Raw genomic sequence first — 23,103 nt, 5'->3', positions numbered from 1 at the left:
CATGTGCATTATATATGTATATAATTGCATTCAATTTGAAAGCAGTCAGAATCAGTTTCATAAAAGAATAAGCAGCATTTTTTTACTTTTTTTGGGGGGGGGCAGGTAATTACGTTTATTTATTTATTTTTAGAGGAGGTACTGGGGGTTGAACCTAGGACCTCGTGTATGCTAAGCATGTGCTCTACCACTTGAGCTATATCTTCCCCCAGCACTTTTCTTTGATCCCTACAGTGATATGCACATGTTTTGTATTAAAGAATATTTATAGAAGTTAATAAGATATTATTACTGCTCAAGTGAAATCTTGGGTCTAGAAGTTTCCCATGACTGCTAACTGACAGAAAAGGGGAGGGAGCTAAAATCCAGCCAAGGTTTAACATCAAAGGAGATCTAATTTTTTTTTTAATGAAATGGAGTAAACACTAAAATGTACATGTAATTAAGAGATCAGAAATCTTTTAGATGCTCAGACCTGAGACATACTGTCATCATTACCAAAGAGTCTAACTTAATGAATTTCATATAATACCCTGTGTTTGGCCCATATTGATGGAGGCGATTCCATTCTAATACCAACATGTCTGAGTGAGATGCCCTAATTGAATTCTTAAAATTAATCAATTTTAATGATAGAATTAGCCAAGCCTAATTGGATAACACAAACTACAGCCAGATAAAAAGCAAAATAAATAAATACATAAATAAACAAAACAACCTCAAAAAACCAAAAACAAACAAACACATTAACAATTAACTGGGTTTCCATGAATGCTACCACATTTCAACACTGGAATAAGGAGGCTTCTAGACTCTCCAGAGTAACAACCGTGTGGTTATAGCAAATGAGAGCCACTTTCAGTGATCACCATCCATGTGACAGATGAACCTCTTTCAGATGAGATTTTTGAGGAGTTTTTACTCTCCAAACTGAATTACATCATTTTCTAGAAACAGAATTTATAAACCTGCCATTTAGTTGTTAGTTTCAACAAGTACTCCCTTGAAGAGAAAAAGGTGAGAGGATTCTAAGGACCATTGTACTCTGATATCTGGAGAATTTTCAGCAAAAACAAAAGGGGAAATATTCCATCCAAAGCTCTTAGTTGTTTCAAAGTCTTGAAGTTAGGATCTTTGCCTTGAAAGGAAACCTAGGTTCATTCAATTCAGCTTTATTTTTAAACTTAGAATAATACAATGGTAAAAAGGAGAGTATTTTCATTTTAACCCTGCTAATTGACTCTCAGCCTTTTCAGCCTACTAATCACAGATTTCTACCACTGACCCCACAGATTTAAAGAGGTGATTCAAAAACTCATCTGACAGAATGTTAGGAAACATTTGCATGTATCTGGCAAAGGACTTGTATCTATACTGTATAAAGAATTCTTACAACTTAATCAAAAAAAGACAAATAACCTAAATAGAAAATGAGCAAAGGATATAAATAGACCTTTCTCCCAAGCAGAGAGAAAAATAGTCGATAAATACTTCAAAGCATGTTCAACATCATTAGCCATCAGGGAGATGCAAATCAAAACCACAATGAGATATCACTGCATACCCACTAGGATGGTTGTAATCAAAAGGACAAATAATAACAAATGTTGTCTAACAAGGGAAAAATTTGAACCCTCATGTACTGCTGGTGGAACTGTTAAGTGCTGCAGTGACTTTGTAAAACAGTATGGCATTTCCTCAAAAAGTTAAATATAGAGTTCTCACATAACCCAGCAATTTCAGTCTTAGGTATAAACCGAGCAGAAATGAAAACCTAGGTCTACGTGAACACTTGTACACAAATGTTTATAGCAGCATTATTCATAATAGTCAAAAAGTGAAAACAACCCTAATGACCATCAACTAATGAAGAAATAAACAGCACTTGGTATAACCATATAATGGAATATTATTCAGCAATAAAAAAGTAATGAAATATTGATATATGACAATATAGATGAATCTCCAAAACATTATGCATAATAAGTCAATCAAAAATGGCTATATATTATCTTATTCCACTTATATGAAAAGTTCAAAACAGAAAAAACCATGGAGATAGAAACTGTATTACTGATTTCCAGTAGCTGAGGTGAGGGGACGCTTGGGAGGAAATGGAGAATGACTGCTAATGGGGTAGAGTTTCTTCGGGGGATGATGAAAATGTTCTAAAATTGGCTGCGCTGGTGGTGGAGTTGTAAATTATATGCAATATACAAGAGTGCATTAGTATACTTACAACTCTGTGAATATACTATAAATCACTTTACATGGGGAATCATATGGTAATGTGCATTATATCTCAATCAAGCTGTCATAAAAGAATATCATCTGAACCTGTCCCTTGTCTCGACTCACTATGCCCCTAGTTATTGGCAGAACCATTGTTAGCACATATAGTGCCTGTGTGAAAATTATACAAAGCTGCTTTCTCTGGGCAAGACAATTAGAAAGTCACCTCCTTCTCCATGCCGACCCAGCTAGAACCAGGGCAGGCAGAAAAAGAACTCTTGGCTGGAACTCATCAAGGAGCCTGAACAAACACACATGGTGGTGCTGACTGATATATCCCTCTGTTATTAACAAACCAGATGGAAGAGATGCTTTTCAGGTTACTTATATATGATGTCATCAGATTAGTCTGCTTAATAACAAATACATGATTTCCACGGAGCCGACAACTCCTCCTATCAACCCCTACCCCACAAAATATACTGGTCCTCTAATGTTGCTTATCTTCATGAACTGTTCCACCCTCCATTCACATCTATGAGAAAAATATTCCACAGTCCCCATGTCCAACTGCTTACCAAGTTATATCATTTTTGTCTCAAGCTTTCAAAATGTTATCTCCCCTTTAATACTCATCAGCTGTCTAAACACAGGGACTCGTTTCCTATGGGTCTCCTTGTTTGCATTCTTGATACCCTTTGATCTACTGCCACAGAACAGCCAGCAATTTGATCCTTATAAATCAAAACATGTCACCCTGTTTATCAGCCTCTAATGCTTGGACTAGGATAGTTTACGTGAACTTGAACGATCTAGCCTGTGAATACTTCTGTGCATCATCTCATGCCATTCTTCCCTTCACTGGCTACACTGAACTGACCTTCATTCAAGTCTAGATCATACTGAGCTCTTTCCCACCTTATGTTCTTTGAAGCTAAAGAATGAAGACTGAAGTGGAGAATTTCAGGTAACAAACAAAGATTATGGGAAAAGGTAGGCTTTTGTTTTCCTTCATATTAGGTGGTTAGTACGTATTTTTGCATTAATTTGATGACATTCTATTCTCCACGAGACCCTCAGTTCCATGAAAATAAGATCTTTCCCTGAATGCCCAGCTTCCTGTAAAATGTCTCATTAACAGCAAATACTCAATAAATGCTTACTGAATAAATGAAGAACTCCAGCTGTGGAGTCTGTTACTTCCTTTGGTGACTGACTCTTACCATGATAAACTTTACAGTGAAAAAGCTTTGTTTATATTTGGAAACTATGTTATCATGATTGGGCCAACTAATTGAATCATGGTATGCTTATACAATGCAGATCTTGATGATGAAGATTTCAACTGCAACTCAACCTCAAAGGTGTAGATAATACTGTACTCTCCAGTATTCCAACACAATGGAATGTCCTGGGATGGAAATTCATATCAATATGTTTTTAGGAGAAAATGGACAGGGCAACATTTTGATTAAATCAGGTATGTTTGTCATATGTGTTCCGCCAGCTCCATCCCACTCATTCACATATAAACATTTCAAAAACAAGAAAATCAGTGGGTAAACACAGCAAACTCAATGGAAATTTAGACTAAGATACTTGTCAATGGAATCTCCACCATCAACTTTTTCCCCAAAAGGCAGAGCTAAAATAATATTGTCATATAATGAATATCTTAAGATAATTGCAGACATTTTACAAACTAAAACATTTTTATGATTCAAAAGGCAAGCAACAAATATATTCCACTTATACTGAAAAGCAAAAAAAAACACATACTGAGAAGTTACTAAAACAATGTTGTCTTCTATAGAATCTTAGCTTTAAATATCACAACCTTCTTATGTGACTGGGTTAAAAAAGTATTGTGTTTGACTGAAAAGTTTGGTTTTGTTTTTCAAATTTATATGGAATGAATAGTGTACTGATAAAGTTATAACCTTTTGTTTGAAAGTCAACTTGTTTTTAGACCATCAGAGCAAAGCAGCTTTGAACTTCATCAAAGTCATTATATTCAAAGATGAAATTTGTGGTTTTAGCTGTATTATTTAGTTATGAGAAACAGGACTGCCTATAACTCATAGCAAACTAAGCTCCTACTAATTATAACACAACAATTTTAGTTAATTAGTCTTTAACATTTTTATTTTCAGATACAACCAGCCACTCCGGGATTCATCCAAAGAAATTTCTGTATTTCTTTAATCTTTCGTCAAACTTATTTTTCTAAGTCTCTATGTTCTTTTAAAGATTATAATCTAATTAAAGTGAATAATGTTCTACCCCCTCTGCTGGTAAAGGAGGGAGTAACCCTTTGTAGGGGCAACATGGTCAACTTCTGCTTTACATGAAGATTGCAAATGGACAGCAGCAAAAAAGGAAGGAACAAAAAAAGAAAAAGCAACTTTGGGCTCAACAGATGTGCTGCCTTACATATCTTTTTTGAGAGAAGGAGGTAGGACCATTCATATCCAATGAAATCCTTTTAAATTCATAGTCTATGTGCTCTCAACATCTAGGTTAGAGGTCACTAATGATGACCCATGGGCGATACCTGGCCTTCAGACTTGTTTGATGCCAACAGGGTTGGCCCACACAGTGTTTTCATAAAAATTAAATTTAGTAAAAACGTCAAGACATTGCATGTAAAGAATGGATTTTGGTTTATCCTGAAAGTGATTAGCTTTAGCTTTGGTAACACTACTCCTGAATTTTCTCATTCATCATTTCACTCATTGAATAACTATTGAAACAGTGAACAACACAATCTATCAGTTGCATAAGAGAGACACAAGTAAAAATACACAAGTAAAAAGATGTAAAATGTCAGGTAAGGACCAAGGCTACGGGAAAGATATAGAGGATAGTGATCTGCTTCTCACTTGTCTTTTTTAGGACTTCATTAAAGCAGTGACCTGGATGAAGTAAGCAAGCTGTACAGATCTGACAGAAGGCCCCGAGGTGAAGGCCTTCCTCGCAGAGTGAGAAAAGGCTAGGTCAGTGGGGCTGGTGGTGAGGAAAGAGGAAGGGGAAGTGTGAGGAGACCATGTACGGGAGGCAGGACAGGTTGAGAACCAGAAGCGAATGTAATGAGTGAGATTTGTTCTTATTCTTATGGAAACCACTGGAGGTTTTGAGCAGAAAGGGACTGATCTGGCAAGTATAAAATTCAAGGAATCATTCTGCTTGTTGAGTGGAGAACAGAAAATTGTGGGCAGTGCCAGGGAGAGGAGGAGAAAGGTGGGGAGTGGTACTAGGAAAAGAGAAGAATTAAAAGTCTATGTTATAGAAAACAAACTTATGGTTACCAAAGGGGATAAGGGGGGAAGGGTAAATTAGGAATTTGGGATTAGCATATACGAACTACTGTATATAAATAGAGACATAACAAGGGCCTCCTGTATAGTGCAAGGAACTATATTCAGTATCTTATAATAACCTATAGTGAAAAAGAATATGAAAAATAATCTATATATGTATAATTGAATCACTACGCTATACATCAGAAACTAACAGAACATTGTAAATCAATTACACTTCAACACAAATAAAAAATAAAAGAAATAAATTTTAAAAAGACTATGTTGGGGAGAGGGTATAGCTCAGTGGTAGAGTGCATGCTTAGCATGCGTGAGGTCCTGGGTTCCATCCCTAGTACCTCCCATTAAAAAAAAAAAAAGGCTACATTAGGCTGTTGCAGTATGTGAGATGAGGCTTGAATGCGATTCCCATTCAAATGGTAGCAGTGGAGGGGCTGAGAACGGATCTGCTTCTTGGTACATTTTGAAGGTGGAACGAACAGGACTGACTGGTGGATAGACGTGGGGAGTGAATATGAGAGAGACTGCGTTCAAGGATGCCTCTGGAGAGAAGCAGATTTACGGGGAAAATTAAGATCATGGTTTCGAAATCTAAGTGTGAGATGTCTACTGATATCCAGAGGAGAACTGGCAGGTGGTTATTTGAACCTTAAGTTTCGGGGATAGCTCAAAGCTGCAAGAGTGACTTCTAGGAGTAAATATTGGGCAGCTGAGAGTGGGTGCCCCCTACAGGAAGATCATGCCATCTGGTCCACCCCAGATCTCATTGCTCCTTACGGCTTACACAGAGTGGCTTTGCTTATTAACGTTATCTTCCTAAGTAATCAAACCAAATAGAAATATAAAGAAGCACAAGAAATGGTAGAAGACTTCTAGTGCTACAAATTGTTCTGCAATGTTGGTTAAAATACAAATTAAGTTGAATGCATAGCTAAGCAAGCAAAGTAGGCTGAAAAGCAGAGCAATAATTCTAGAGCTGGTGCTGCAGCTGCTGGGGTAGCAGAATGAGGGCATAGGGAATGGGAGAATCAGTCTTGGCAATCTGGTAGCTGAGGCTGAATTGTCCACGTGGAAACAGTAGATGATGAGGAACTCAGGAACTGGCCATTTAGAAATGAGCCCTTTTGCACCCAGCTGCATGCTTGAAGGGCTGCACTCACATTTAAACCCACCCATGGACCCAGGGAGAGGACTAGGGAGTAACCTGTCCATCTTTTCCTCCTTGGACTGAGGTTGTGGTGAAGTCAGAGGGCTTGGAGGGAGCAGATATTCTAATAAAGGATTCACTAGGTGGGGTCTATACTTCACAGGATTTGGGGCTTCACATGTATTTAACAGATAATTGATCTTCATTATTTGTGAATTTATTTGTGAATTTACCTACTCCCTAAACTATTTGTAAAGCACCTAATCCATATATGGGGCAGATAAAAGGTCATTTTCAGATACGCTCAAATTGGTGAAAAATTTGACTCAATCCACGCACATGTTCCCAGCAGAAGTTGAATAAAGCAATGCTCTGCCTTCTTGTTTCAGCTCTCAGACTGCAAATTAGGGACCTTTTTGCTATGTATTTAGTGCTTTTTGTTGCTGTTGCATTTTTGTGCTTTTTGTGAACTTCGCTATTTAAAGCAGACCCCAAGCATAGAAATGCTATCTAATTTTCTCAGGCACCAGGAAGCTGTGCCTTCTGAAGAAAACATGTGTTAGATAAGCTTCGTTCAGGTATAATTTTGAGAGCTCTTGACTATTAGTTTAATGTTAGTGAATCAACAATGTATATTACATAAGATGCCTTTAAATAGAAACATTCATAAAACAAGGTTATGTACCAACTGGTTGACGAAGACGTTACGACCAAGGTTTGTAGGAATCTAACCCTGTATTTTCTAGAAGTGATGGTGCAGTATTTGCTAATTCAGGTTTATCAGTGACTTTATAGAAGATAATGACCATGAATAATAAAAATTGACTATACACAGTGGGCTACATTAAGCCAATACATTAACACAAAACAGCTCCCAAGTTGGGTATATCCCTGAGATTCCAGGCAAAAGCAATGAAAACTGCTGGGTATGGGCATTTCTTAAACCAAGGCTAACAAGAATCTTATGTTGGCATGGGAGGGGGAAATTCTCCAAAAGATCAAATTCACCTGAAAAATTACCCCCCAAAAAAGGTAATACTTACTACAAATGAGAGCCAACAGACCAACAAATGATAGGTTAACATCAACAATATCCTGAGCTAACAGAACAGCATTATGAAAGAATATCTCAATACTGAAGACTTTAAACAATTAAATTTTTTTTTAAATGTGGTTGGTGTCAAACCACCAGAAAAAATAGGATGCTCTGAAGTGAGAACAGGAATACATGAAAAAAGAGCCAGCGAGAATGTCTAGACATGAAAAAATAGTCAATGGAATTAACAATGTAAAGGATAGTTTAATAGTAAATGAGACGGAGATGAAACGAAATTAGTGAATTACAGACTAGAACTAAGTAAGTGGAGACAGAAAACATGACAGACAGGTTGACAGAGATCGTGAGAATGAGACATTTAAAAATACATGCAGAAGGAGTAAACAGCAGGCATGGGGATAAACAACCCTGGAAGAGGTAATAGCTGTAAAATTTTCAGAATTTCCATAAGATGTATATTTCAAGACTTAGGAATCATATTCTAGAATGGTTTAATAAAAGATAACAGCTTACCCTTGCACAGCACACACTGTGTACCAGGCACTGGTCCAGATGCTTGACGTGTTTTAGCTCATTTGATTCTCACACCTGATGAAGTAAGTTCTACTGTTATCTTTGATTTACAGATGAAGAGTTGGAAACAAAGAGAGGTTCAGGATTTGTCCAAAGTCACATGGCTGCTAAGTGGTGGAGGTGGGGTTCAAACCCAGGCAGCCTGGCTCGAGTCTCTGTGTCTTGAACAGTACATTTTACAGCAGAATTATTTTTTGAAGAATAAGGGCAAGTAACACACTCTCAGACCAAAGGAGAAAAGAGAAGAAAAACAAAACAGTACTGACTGTAAAGAAAAACTTACTAAATGGATTTCTAAAAGATGCAGATCTCCAACCCCCGACAGGATTCAAGAAGGAGGGTGCACAAAGGAAACAGTAAACATGTAGGTAAATCTGAAAAAATACTGATTATATGAAATAAGAGTAAATCTCCTAGGCAAAACACACACATATACTTTTTCTCTTTCTATGAGATGTTCCCCAAACTAAGACTTGCTTGCAGTAAACAGATACTTTTTGAGACACAAACCCATGAAGACAGGAAAACAGAAAAAGCCAAGTGCAATAAAATTTTGGAAGCTAGAAAACTTGAGGACATGGTTCTTTAAAACAACGAACATCAAGATCGAGGAAGAGGTGGAGGTGGAATACTGCTGAAGGGAGATCCTGGGAAGACAGTTTTGCCCCCGATGTTCAGGAAAATCAGTGTAAACTGAAACATACAAAAACTTTCAAGACAGATTTCTCCCCGAAGGTAAAACTGACAGAACATCTGACACCTCTCACAATCTGAGAGGACATCAAGAAAACTGGCCAAAACTTTGGCTGACATAAGATCACAGAAAATTAAGAAATCAAAAAATAAGATTACTGAATTGCAGGAAAAGAAAAATTAGGCAAAGAAGGAAAAAACAATCATTATTATGGTCTGCCACAAAGTCAGCTCTGAATATCATTTACAAAGTCATAATAATGTAAACACTGAATGTTGACCTAATTCAAATTTTGACCCAATAAAATCCTGCAATAACATGCCCAGAATTAATGCATATTCAAATATTAATCAATTGGCAACTGGCTTCTTCCCAGCCCCCCAGTGTCAAACAGAGGCAGGTGAAAATGTTTACTCTCTGTGGAGGTTTGGATGGGGACAGGGTTGGGAAACTAACTGGCTTGTGATCACTTGGACTCTATCCAGAGTACAAGAAGTGAAAATATAGTGTGGACTTCCCTATTTTTAATTTTATGCTTTTGTAAGAGCTATGACTAAAAATGCTTTTTTTTTCCCATAAACCTCATAAAAAGGCAACCTCACATTTCTGAGGGGCCAAGGGTACCAGAATGTTTGATGGCCAACAGTAATGCTTAAAACAGAAAAAATCAAGCAGCAGCAGTATAAGCAAGTAATTAAAAAAAAAAACACAAAAAATGCTGAGATAAATATCAAGAGCCAGTCCAAAAGTTGGAAGTTGGTTCCTCTAGGAAAGGAGAAATAAAAAGGATTGGGCAGAAGTCTTGAAAACTTTTTCTAAAAACAAACAAAAAACCCCAAAACTATGTAGAACTTTGCATATGTTTACATTATTTTATACATAAAAGGAAAACTAGAAAATTAAAGGAACAGTGGCAATAATACCTAATACATGGTGTTAAAAAATTCAACAAAATTACTGGACAACAATAACACAGTATCCTGGAGGAGGGAAAAAAGTTTAAAATATTGCCAAGTCCTCTACTGTTGGAGATACTAACTTTAGACTTTGTTAAAGATGTGTACTAAAATTTCTAGGGCAATTAATATAAGAAAATAAATAGAGTGTATAACTTTCAATGTTACTGAGGTGGAAATAAATTTTCAATCAGTCCAAAGAGAAGAACACAAATACGAACATTTTTATATTACTATATTAATATCCAAACAGTAAGGCAAAATGCTTTATTAGAGACAGGGTGTCACCTCATATTGACCAAAAGTATACCCATTATCAATTCTTAGATATCAATAATTTACTAATTATAAATAATTTGTAATTGGTAAATTAATAAAGAAAATTAGTCAAAAATACCAGGATAAACTGAGAAATTCACCATCACCATGACAGAAATTGATAGGTTAATTGGACAAAGTATCATTAATGAAAATATATGATGTGAGCAACACAATTACCAACCTTGACCCAAAGAACATATGGAGGAAACCTCTCTGGTCATTGGACCACTAGGTTAGAAATCAGTAACCAAAGATGACTAGAAAAATTCCTATGTTTGGAAATTTTAGAAACATATTTTGATAACTCATGGGTCCAAGAGAAAATTATGATGAAATCATAACATTTATAGAACTGAACCATAATAAATATGCTCTATGTCAAAACCCTGGTTTACAGCTAAAACTGTGCTTTTGAGGAAATTTAAATCCATACATATTTAAATTAGAACAGAAGAAAGGTCGAAAGGTAATGAGTTGACCATACAACTAAGTGGTTAAAAACAGAACAAGAAAATAATCCAAGAAGCTGGAAAGAACAATAAACGTAAGAGTAAAATGAATGAAATATAATATAAAGATTCAAAAGTAAGGAATAACAACATCAAGTTCTGACAAGTTTGATACTAAAATAAAACTTTGAATGAAATAGGAATGTACGTGTAGATAAAGCACAGACAAGAAGGATAATAAAAGAAAATGTTCTGAAACAACTTTCTGCTAATGCATTAGAAAACATAAACAAAATGGATGGAATTCCTAAAAAAAATAAAATTGACCATAAAGAAGGAGTCAATATGGTTAGTCCTATAATGATTCAAATTATTCAATCAATATTTAAAATACTTCCCTACTGAAAACTCCAGGTCCAGACAGTTTTATTTATAAGTGTTACTTCTTATTCAAGGAGTAGATAATTCCAATATTTCTCAAAATTTTATAGATTTTATAGGGAATATAAAAATAAAGAGTACTCTCCATCTTATTTATAGAGATGAATATAACTTTGATACTAAAGTCAAAAAAAGGATAGTATGAGAACAGAAAATAAAATCTTCTATATTGATATACATGCAAAATGCTAAAAAACTGACAGATAACATCTAAGTATTAAAAAACTTACATAAAAGCCAAGTTGAAACTAATTCAGGACTAGAAAGTTGGCTAATACTAAAAATTGTTCACGGCATTAACAGGTTCAAGGAGAAAAACAGCATGACCATCCCAGGAAAAGTACAAAAATAAAGTATTCGTGATACAAACTAACTTAGAGAAGAACTACCTTAACTTGTTTAAAAGTATCTATAAAATCTACAGAAAACATCATATCAAATGGTGAAATGTTAATCTTATTCATTCTTTAAAATCAGGAGCAAGATAGGGATGAAGTTATCCAAGCTCAAAACACCTATTCAACACTGTATTGGACAAGAGAAAGTGCGCTCATATAGAAGACACTAAAGGAGCAAACAAAACTCTCATTGTTTGCAGATAATACGATTCTCCAAACACAAAAGCCCAGAGAAACCAGAGGTGATGATCAGACACTGCATTTTGGCTGCTTGATAATTGGCCTCCATATAATTGAACTAGTAGAATTGACTTCCCATCCTGGGATAAAATAAATGGGTACCTCTACCTCACATGATATACAAAGTCAACTCCAGGTAATTAGAGACTTACATGTAAACAGGAGAATATTAAGTTTTTATAAGTACATTTAGGAGAATGTCTTTACCATTCAGGACAAGGAAGAAAAAAACTTTAAACAACTCATGAGAGAACATAAGCTACAAGAAAAATCAATACTTTATGTAAAATTAAGAACATCTGTTCATCATTTGACAGCATCAGGAAAAAAAGTAGCCACTAAAAAGAAAATATTCTTATATCTGACAGGATTAATTCAGAGTATACAAAGAACTGTAAGTTTAAAAAAAAAAAAAAGACTACCATACAGTGAAAAGTATCTAGATAACAGAAACATAAATGGTCAACAAATATATGAAAAAGAAAAAAGAGCTTAATTTCACTATAATTATAGAAATGCAAATTAAAACCAAAATTAAATTTTAAGTTAAAAATGAACATGCAAATTAAAAAGTAAAATACAACTTGAAATTCACCAGATTTGCACAAATTAAAATACAGAACAATAACAAGGGTTGGCAAGTATGCAGATCAACAGATACAAATATAATGTTGAGGGAAAAAAAGTTGTAGATGTAGGAGTACAGTATGATGCCGTTATATAAAAGTTTAAGAAATTAAGAAGGTAAACCATGTTTCCACATTGTATAGAAGCACATACATATGTATTCAAAGGATAAAGAAAACACATTCAATTCCAAACAGTGAATACCTAATGCAGAGGGGGCTTAAGAGAGAAGGAAAAGTCATCAGGTGACTTATCAGGTAGGTTTAATTATACTTTGAATCTTTAAATCTTAAGTTGTGGCTACACAGACAGACTTTCCTCCAAAACCACTTGTATGTCTAATTTATGATGAAAAATATACTGTACCTCAAAAATGGTTAAAAGAAAAAATTTTTATAAAGACTGACAAGAAATTCAAGAATAAGTAAAACTAAGTATTAATTAAGCAAAAATATTTGGGGTTTTGGAGGTACTATCCTGACCTTTTGGGGTTAGAATTAAGAATCTAAAAAAAAGATTTTCAAATGTATTAAACAAGCTTCAAGAATTATACACATATAACATAACAGCAAATAATTGTGAAAATGTCTGCAACTCAAACACTGCATCGTTTTAGGTATTTTTTCCCCTCCCTAAGTTTTGTGACTGCTCCACAAAGAATCTATTAAAAAAAATAGAGAATACCTACCGAAAGCAGGCTTCTTAAACTACAAATAGGCTTTTCATTTTCATTTTATTACAAATATTATTTTTAACCAACTTGAAAATTAACAAAATTTCATTGTGTTTTCACTAGTGTTAAAAGTGGTGCGCTTGGGAGTTTGAGATTTACAAATGTTAGTTAGCCACGATATATAAAAATAGATTTAAAAAAAAGTGGTGCATTGAGAATACTATCATTTACTCATTTCTCCAGGAAGCACATTTTTAGTACTTTCTGCATGGCTGACAGAAACAAGTATTACTAAGCATGCAAACATACAATATAGTCAAGAGGAGATGTAACTATAGTGTAACTAACTATAGAATAATCAGAACATTTTTCAGTGACACTTTACTGACCGTTTACCTGCGGCAAAGGCAGTCACGATTCCCCTGAACTGGAGTCAAGAGGATCATAGGACTTGCATGTAGTAGTACAAGGGTCTCCTTATTAGCTAACCCCTTCTTTCAGTTACTGTATTACTTCCCTTCACGGCTGTCAAGTAAAAGCAATGCTCTCTTATACCTAGTAATTTGGAATCCCTGATGTATTAAATATCCTCCACTTCTGTCAACTTCTTTGGTTTCTTTACCAGAAACCTTTATCTCAACCATATGAATTCAAAAGTTCATTTTTTACCTTTCTAGTCCAATGTGGCATCAAGTTAAGAATACCCCATATTGCTTTTTGTAACTTCCAAAAACCACTTAAGACAACACCAAAAAAAAAAAAAAAAATGACAAACAAAACAATAGAATCTCACTGTCATCAAGACTGCAAAAGCAATCTAACAGCAAGCACAGGAGTAAATAAAACTTATCAGGCCGATGTGGATAGACTGTGGGGAAACCCAAGGGACTAAATGGTACACTCTAGGTTTTCCTTATGAAAGAGAAAATTTACAGCAAAGGTAGGAAGACATTGTGTACCTTACCCACCACATGTATCCTCATAGGGTGCACCCAATGTAGAAACTCAAGGATAGTACCAAAAAAAAAAAAAAAAAAAAAAAAAAAAACTTGTTGGGAGAGGCAATCCACTCACTATGTGCTCTTAGCTTCTTTGAAAGTTTTTTGGGTGTGCCAAGAATGAAAGGCCCAGTGACTCTCAGGGATGTGTTTTCAGAGAGCAACCAGGAGGAGTAAGACAAACTCTCCCACTAGGACAAAGAGCAGGCTTGCTTACTGCTTGCTAGAAAAGAGGTGGATTCTCTAATCTCAGTGTTCCTCAGCTGCACTTGCAGCATCTGTCCTGCCCAAATCGTATCACCTCCATGGGACTCGGGGTTGACAGCAAGAGCACACTGCTTGCTATGCTGTGAATAATAATTTGTTACTGACCCAGGAATATCACATCATCTGCCACCATCCATTGAATAGTAGCAGGCTAGCTTATTAGTTTGAAAGTACGGTACAATAAAATCTCAGACTCAATAATTTTATCCTAGTTTGCTGATAAAGTACTGGCCAGGGAGTAGAGGCAGACTGCAAGAGACATGATATAATTTTAGAAGTGTTTCCAAACAAGCCACACTCTTTAGGAAGGATAGACTGTACAGGGGGAAAAACTTGTAAGTCAATAATACTTCTTCAGTTATTATGGGGTATCAAGAACCTGCAGTAGAAAAATATTAAGAGGAATAATGTGTTTTGTGAAAGATTCCTGGAAATAGGGAATTAGACTGGGAACTGCGTATTCCCCTGTGGATCAGAGAAGAGAATCTGGTCACTGCATGTGGCAAAGACAGCAGAGCCAGGGCAGTCCATTAACATCTGTTGATAAAGCCTTAGATTGGACAAAATTTGCTTCACAACCTATTCAAGATATTAAACCTAAGAATGGAAACATCAAATGGAAGTACAAGAGAAGACTGCCTCTAAGATCCAAAACAGCATTTCAGAACACTGACTCTATCCTCAGAATAATATAATAAATCAGAAACAGAAATTCATAGGAAAGCACAGCCTGAAATAAAAAGTATTTCAAGAAATGGGACAAAAAAATAAATCCTTTAAAAATATAATCAAATCAAACATACAACTAAAAGATATAGGAAAATTTCCTGAATTGTGTATAAGATGTGTAAGAATAATAATAATTTTTTCAAGTTCTAAGTAAAGTAAATTAAGAGATCTAAACCTAGCTATATGCTGGAGATATATATACACACACACACATACACAAACACATATATGTATTTCCATATATGTATTTGTTTTTTAACTAAAAGGATGGAGAAAAAATTATCTCATTGATAAAACCAATTGAAACAAAAAATACAACCAGCTGAAACAAACAAACAAAATAACAACAAAAAAGGAGATAGCAGTAAGTTCCCAAGAAACAGAAATTAGTCCTGGACTTCTGTTCAGTAACACAAATTCCAGAAGGCAACAGAACAACACACTTAGGATTCTCTGATAAACAGTTTTTACATCCAACATTTGTACCAATCAGGTGTCTTCATATTTAAAGCAATATAATAAAATTCTTTAAAATGCAATACGATGAAATATAGTTATGTTTTTCAATGTAATTTATGAAATATTCCAAATATCTAAAAATTGAGAAATTCTGAAAAGACAGGAAAATCTTGTGGCTGACACTGCAGCCAGGTAAAACATAGATGTATCATAAATTTTGGCAAAATCCTAGTTAAAGATAATATATACATATAAAATTATTTGTAAGGAGAATATCATTTATATTTACTATATATAAACACATATTTGCATATATAAATAGTATCATATATGTTCACACAGATTTTATATATATATTAAAATGACATCATACCAATGTAAATCACTAATATGTGAGTCACTATGAATGTAAAGTGTACAGTAGGACAAAAAAAGGAGCTAAACTCATTGTTCAAAAGGAGGAGACTTTGAAAAAATAATTTAAATTTAAAATTCTGGCTACTAGAAAAGCAAACTTTTATAAACTAAAAGGTACTTCCATAAATTAAAAGGTAAACTTAACCTTATGTAATATAAATATGATATATAGCTTTTAAAATACTCAGGGAAAATTCAGGGTAAAAAAAAATGTTCATAGAGGGGGGAAAAAAGAAAAAAAACAGAGAATCAAAAGGAAGAGCAAGGAAGTATGAAAGGCAGAACACACAGAATATAATGGCAGGAATAAAACCAACCATTGCCATTATCAAAAACAGAAAGCAATAGAATAAGCCATGCATTAAATGACACCTCATCAATTTATAAATGGTTTGTGGCAATGGCGGGGGGGGAGACTGCTACCATTATAAGAACACATGCAATCTAATTTTAGAATTATTGAGGTGTAAAGAACTAAAAGAAACTGCAGAACCAAGGTAACGCTGATATTCACTGTATATGAAATACGCACCAAAAAATAAAGGAAGAGAGACTAGAGAGAAGAAACAAAACGTACAAAATAGGAAGACAAACACTAAATGCAATCTCTGGTCCCAATTCTAAATTCCCTGCTGAAAGCATGTGATTTTCTCAGGTTGGGACATGGATTCACCCTGCTCCAATTAATACAAACTTGGCTCCCAGAGCCAGGCCTCCATGAGGGTTGTGCTGAAGGTCATCCTGAGCCAGGCAATGGAGGTCAAAGGTATGTCACATTCTTTTCTTTCTCACACTCTTTGTGCCTTAATATTTTCAGATTTGTTAGATGTAATACTCTAATCTTCATGCTCTTCCTGAGCAAAGGTCATGCCTGACAATTCGTTCGTATTCTTTTCAGTTCCAACACAGAACAAAGCACAGAGTAACTAATGAATAAACACATCCTTAACTATATTCTTCCTCCTCCCCTCAACAGAATCCTTACAAAATAGTAAAACAGAAAACATGCACACACACATACACCCACCCGCACATACATACACACATTTTAAGCTCTGATTTGCACAGTCGTTAGAGTTCCAAAAAATCATACTGAATTGTTTTCTCAACTTACTTAATAAAATCTATGTCTAGTTTCTGAAATCCAAAATGACTATAAAATCAGTAATATATTTTTAAATCTTGGACTGGCTAGATGTGTGAACATAACACTTACAGGCAAACTGGAGTTTAGCTTCTCTGCTGACAATTGTTCCAAGTGAATTTGTTGCAAAACATTGATAACTTCCTGTATCCCAATTTCTGTTGGGGTTAATGACCACAAGATTTCCTCCGTTTAACTTGTAACGATACTCCATACTCAGGTTAATATCGCTTCCATTCAGCTGCCATCTGTAAAACAAATATCCAGGATTTTTCCCCTTTTCAGTATATTAAAAAATTTTTATCCATTTTAAACATCAGCTCTCTTATCAATGAAAGGCAACGAATATATCACTGAATTGTTACATAACTGAAGATCAAATATGCCCAAGTTTTTTTTAACAGAAACAAAAGGTTAAATTATACTAGAAAGCAGAACAGAAGAGCATCTAAAAGTTAAAGATTTTGTGAAGAGGTGAGAATAATTCAGTTTGTTCACTAGGGGAAAAATTAGGCTAGGTCTGTATAGGCGAAGTAGAAAATTGAGGTAATTATCTCATGCACTTCAGGCCAATCTCATATTGCCGATCAAGGTGAGAAAAACCTCATTTCTTTGATTTATCCAGACTGACTGAGCACATTTAATAAATTAATTGGCAAAGTGCTCAACTATCCATTTCAATTTGTCTGGGTAAATACCTGTCCCAGAGGCTCTCTCCACTCTTCCAAGCCATCACAGTGTTATTTCCTAAATGGTACACTGTGGTAAAAGACCCTAAATGCCACCTAGGGGGTCTGAAACAGTAAAGACACTAACCCCAGAGCCATATTTATCACTGGGAAGCCAAAAGAAAAAGAAGAAAAAAAAAAAAGAAAGCTGGTTTTTAAATGGAAAAATCAGAATATTTTTAATAGAAAGTACACCTGACATCAAAGTAGGTATCGCCTTTAAAAACTTATTAAATATCCCAAAATATCAAGAACACATCCACTGTATAAATCAAGCCAGCTACCTCCCAGAAGATTTGGTTTTTATATTAAAATTACACTGCTATCAGTTCTATAAACTTTAGGGTATTGTGACTTCTCTTTATAGTAAGTTTGAGAAAATGAGTAATAAAATGCCCATTTTATAGATGAGGATGTCAACTCTTCCCAAACTATTAATTGCTGGATCAGAAACAGTATCCATTTGAATTCTAGTCCAGAGATCTTTCATCCTGTCATGGGCCATATAAAAATTGTTGTATTCATATGTCAAATATTTAACCTGGAAATGGTATACACTGTGAAAGCATACAAAGAGAGGAAATGTGAGCATTATCACAAATGAAAGTGCGTAAAGTTAAATGAAATACTATACAGCTGTGAAAATGTATGGACTTTTGTAAACATGGAAAAATCTTGCCAATAATGATAAAAACATTTTTAAATGCAGTTTGATACCATGTATAAAAGTTTAAAACACATAAAGCAGTATTAGGAATGTATTAAACATCTTTTAAAATGTATGAAAATAAAAAAACCTCAAGTTTAAGAGACTTTAAAGCTCGCATGGAGAGGAAAGAGGGATACATTTTGGGGCAAACATTGGGAAATTTAGCTTTCTTGGTTTTATTAAAGTGAGTAGTGGGTATATGGATGTTCGTCATTATACTTGATTGTATGTTTACTTCATTTTCTATATTTGAAATAATGAATAACATAATTGTAATGACAGAGGCCACAGAAAACGAATAAATTTAGAAGTCCAGTTCCTATTGCTTAAAGTAATATTTTATCATTTGCTCATTTTCAAAATCAAGACTTTATTGAGTTTTTTCCATCTTCCCACACAAGTCTCCCAGGTCTAAAGCAACATTTCTTCTGAAAAACCAAAATAAAATTAAGAGGAAAAACTGGAGGCCTCATGTCTTTTCTTTTGAACTTAAAAGAGCAAAATTACAAAGAAATAGAAAAGGCTGTAACTGTTTTCTCACTTGGGGCAGATTTCAGCTATTGGTTTGATTTTGCTTTGTTTGTAGAGTAACCTTTTTTTGATCCTTCTCAGGGCAAGTGCATATTTGCATGTGCAGTTGAGGTCACTTTCTTCTGTTCAGACTTTAATCTTGCCCTTGGAGTTTGTTAAGTCAAAACATGAACACTTATTAAGACTCCTTCATCCTATTCCTGCTCAAATCCTAGAACTACAGAAGTTCACAAAAGGCAATGAAATCAAGGACAACTGTCCATCAACATCCTGTTTGAATACTCTGCACTCCTGATACACGAGGTGGTCTGCAGACCAAGATCATCCTCCTCATCATCTGAGAGTTCGCTGGGAATGCAGAATCCTGGGCTCTAGCCAAGATCTACTGAACCAGAATCAGCATCTTAAAATAGATCTGCAAGTGCTTAATATGCACATTTAAATTTGAGAAGAACTGGTCTATATACTATCCCCAAGAAGCAACCATAGAGGCATAGCAGATAAGAATTCCTTGCTATTGATTTAGCATATTTTATATTCAACAATTAGAATTAGAAAAGTCAACCTACTTTCCTTCCTTCCTTCCTTCCTTCCTTCCTCCCTTCCTCTCTTCCTGCCTTCCTTGTGGGGAAAAAAAAATTTATTAAGTCCCTAAATGTCAAGCAATTTTCTAGGTTCTAAGGATATGGAGAAAAAGGTTCCTGCCTTCATGGACCTTACTTTTTTGTGGAGACATTTTTACTGTTTCCTAGGTCTTGTCTCTGCATCCTTGTCTAGTCTCCGGGTCCTAGCCGATCCTACCATGTAACAGCAGAATGAACAGAAATGAGATTCAGAACCAAGTGCTCCTTGGTGAGTGGGTTGGACTCATCTCTCACCAGCAGTGTGACCAGGGGCCAACTGTTTAACTCCTTTAGACCTAAGTTTTTAACATGCAAAATAAAGAGAATGCCATCTTTCCCACTGGGCTTTTCTATCAAGTTATTCAGACACTGTATGGAAAGCTTGCAGCTTGCAGCTTATGGCAGCCATCAAACAAATGGGTGAGCGCCACTGTTAGTGTGGGAAGAGACTCCATAAAGGCTGCAGACCTGTCTGCTTTGTTTTCCTTCCATCCTCTTCAAGTAGATGTTGGTTATACGTAACCTATTTGACTCAGTGCTTTTGGTCATCTCTCATGTGGAACGGACTGTGTCTTCCACAAATGGTCTGTCTGCATTTGTACCTGCCTGAGAAGTCAGTGGAACATGGGACGAGACACATGCTGGGCTTGATCTTCAAAGGATGAATCTGACAGTAATTCACAAGTGGGTGGATTGAATTTTTAAGCTGCAAAGGGTTTGTCAGTTACTAAGTGACTTAATGCTTGCCTGGGGGGAAAACACCTCTAAATGCAAAGGAGGAAAGATGCTGTGACTTTCACGTTCTTTTTGAATAGAAGACTCTCATGACAAAGGGTCCTTGTGGCTTTGTTACCTACAAAGAACAGTTCATATGGGAAGAAAAGATTTCAGTTCTGGAATCTGGAATGTTTATGGCCTGACAAGGCATGACTGATGGTTTCATTTGAAAATTCTGTTTTTGTATTTAACTGATGAATAATACAGGTACAATGGCTATCTGGAAAATTGTAAAGATAAATAAAAATATGGAGAAGCACTTCTTCTTGCCTATTTAATAGTTGGAGATATTTAAGAGACCATAAAGTATGTGGGAAAATCCCTTATTTCAGTAAGCATCTAAGATCTAAAAGCTTTCATCTCAAAGTTCTGACTGAAGACTCAAAAGTGGAAAAGATTTCTATCATGCATAAATGTTTCTTATTTCTTTTAGCTCAGTCTTTGTCATACAGACACAATCTCGAGATTATTTCACTATGCGAAGAAGCAAAAATTATTCTCTTTTACACTTGTCTGCTACACCAAAAGTATGAGAGCATTTGTTTTAGCAAACTCTTCAGAGCGAAGATACACTTGAGATACAGTGAAGAATGTTTTGTCAAAGCAATATAATTATTTCTCTCCTTCTTAACACTATTCATCATTAAATGGAACTCATCCCCAAGTGATATAAAGTTTCTTAATATCTTACTAAATATTGATTGTTCTCCCTTTTGCTGAAAATACGTGAATTCAGAAGAGTTGTCTTGGTTTATACTCAGCAATGTGTAAGCAATATCTGGGCCTAAGCATCCAAACGTGATTTTACCCTGAGAAAAGTGTGTAGTTAAGCTCCTAATGCAAAATATTCATGTTTGGGCCTGATTTCTAAATATTTACAATATTTTCTTCAGTGTAAGAAATATTCAGGGAAACTGAAGGCACACACACATACTCCTTCCAGTAAATTTACAAATTAGACTAATTTCCTTTGCAGTAACTTGTAATCCCACTATTCAGAGTTCATGAACAGACTGCATAGTAGTATGACTGTGACATGAAAATGGCACATTCAGGTCATAAATTCAGGAAGCTTTTAGAAGTAGACACTGCCTTTTAGTTTTGCACATTTACAATCCTTTGTAAAAGTTACAGATGTCTACTCTTATGAAGAAATTCTGAAATTTTTGAGGAACTCTCATGTCTCAGGATGAAATCTTTTTGCAATATGGAAATTATTGAAAACTTCATAAAAGTAACATTTGCATACCCAAATTCCATTCCAAAAAGGCTTAATGCAGTGATCTGGAGCAAAAGACGACAGCCCTGTGGCTCTTGGGGCTACATACACCAGCATTTCAATCATATAACATTTACATTGCACTCTAGAAACAGACTAAGCTTGTAGCTTTAGGTTAGTGGTAAATGTCGCAAGATTAAGCACCTCTGCATAATCACCATCTTCTAACACTCTTGAATGATCTTGTAAGTTCAGTGTCAGCTTTCAGTGTTCAAACGTTCATTCTACATGAATTAGGATTTGCTTTCAGAATCCCCAAGTGAGAAACGGTTCATTATTCACATTTTACAAGTCACATTCTCCAGCAATGAGCTCTCATCCTCTCTAACTGCTTGGTGTGGAGGCTATATGTGAATTGGTTTGTAGGCCAATAACTAGAGGATGGGGTGTAGGAAGCAGTCCTGGGCTGCTCAGCCTGCTGGGTGACCCAAGGCAGCAATCTGATCAATCCACTTCTAAACCTCCTTTACACCTTCTACAGAACAGGACACTGGTTTGAACCTCACTGGAGAGAGGCTAGGCAGGTAAAGTGACTGAGAAAAACAAGGCCAACCCCACCACAACAGAATGGTGAAGTCTATGGCAATTTTCCGCTAAAAAATTTGAATACAGTTTCTTTAAAATATTGTGCAGGCCCTCAGGTTAACAGTTTTTGAATCTTGAACAGAAAATATAAGGTGTCTGACATGAGAGATATTTCAACTGGTAGTTATTACTTCTAAATGATGAAAACTATCATTGTTTTCAATAATTAAGAGTATATGCATCACTGCCTTCCAATACAAAGAACAAACTCTGTATATGATTGTGTGTGTGTGTCTCTGGGTAAACACAAATTTATATAATAATGAGTTAAATCCATTTTAAAAGCCTATATCCTCAGTGTTGAAAGGTGCTTTTTAAAACATAAAAAGCATTGGATGATGACTGTTTCAATCACTGTTGAATTCCCACCATCAGCTATAATACAGGATGCATGGTAGGTACTCATAGAAGTTTCCTGAATAATTTTACTTTAGCCTCTTACCTAGCTATTATTAACCTCCATATAGTCATCCCTAACCCTAACCCCAACTCTCCATGTTATTAACAAGCGTCTCAAAGATGGGGAATAAATGCATAGATATTTTCATTTACCATACCAGCTATAATTTATCGACCATATTAGCTATTACTGGATATGATGATCTCTCACGCAAAACGGCACTACAATGGAATGAGAATAATGAAGATAAACATAGATATATCGTGTTGTCAGTATAATTAAGGCACCCAGTCCTAAACTGGTCTTCCACTAGAATTCTTTAACAAGGT

The 23,103-nt window shown here is 35.3% G+C and overlaps 1 protein-coding gene across 3 annotated transcripts in view; it reads right to left on the bottom strand.

Annotated features, from left to right (window-relative positions):
- The window catches only part of CNTN3 (contactin 3), a 299,956-nt gene that overhangs the window by 170,772 nt on the left and 106,081 nt on the right, over window positions 1-23,103 (bottom strand). For all 3 annotated transcript variants that reach the window (XM_032458081.1, XM_032458082.1, XM_032458083.1), the window contains exon 4: window positions 17,215-17,390. In XM_032458081.1, the coding sequence (XP_032313972.1) occupies window positions 17,215-17,390 (176 nt within the window). The remainder of the gene's footprint in view (window positions 1-17,214; window positions 17,391-23,103) is intronic.

Source organism: Camelus ferus, chromosome 17 (assembly GCF_009834535.1).
Source record: "Camelus ferus isolate YT-003-E chromosome 17, BCGSAC_Cfer_1.0, whole genome shotgun sequence".
Taxonomy (NCBI): Eukaryota; Metazoa; Chordata; class Mammalia; order Artiodactyla; family Camelidae; genus Camelus; species Camelus ferus.
This window is presented reverse-complemented; position numbering and strand designations above follow the sequence as displayed.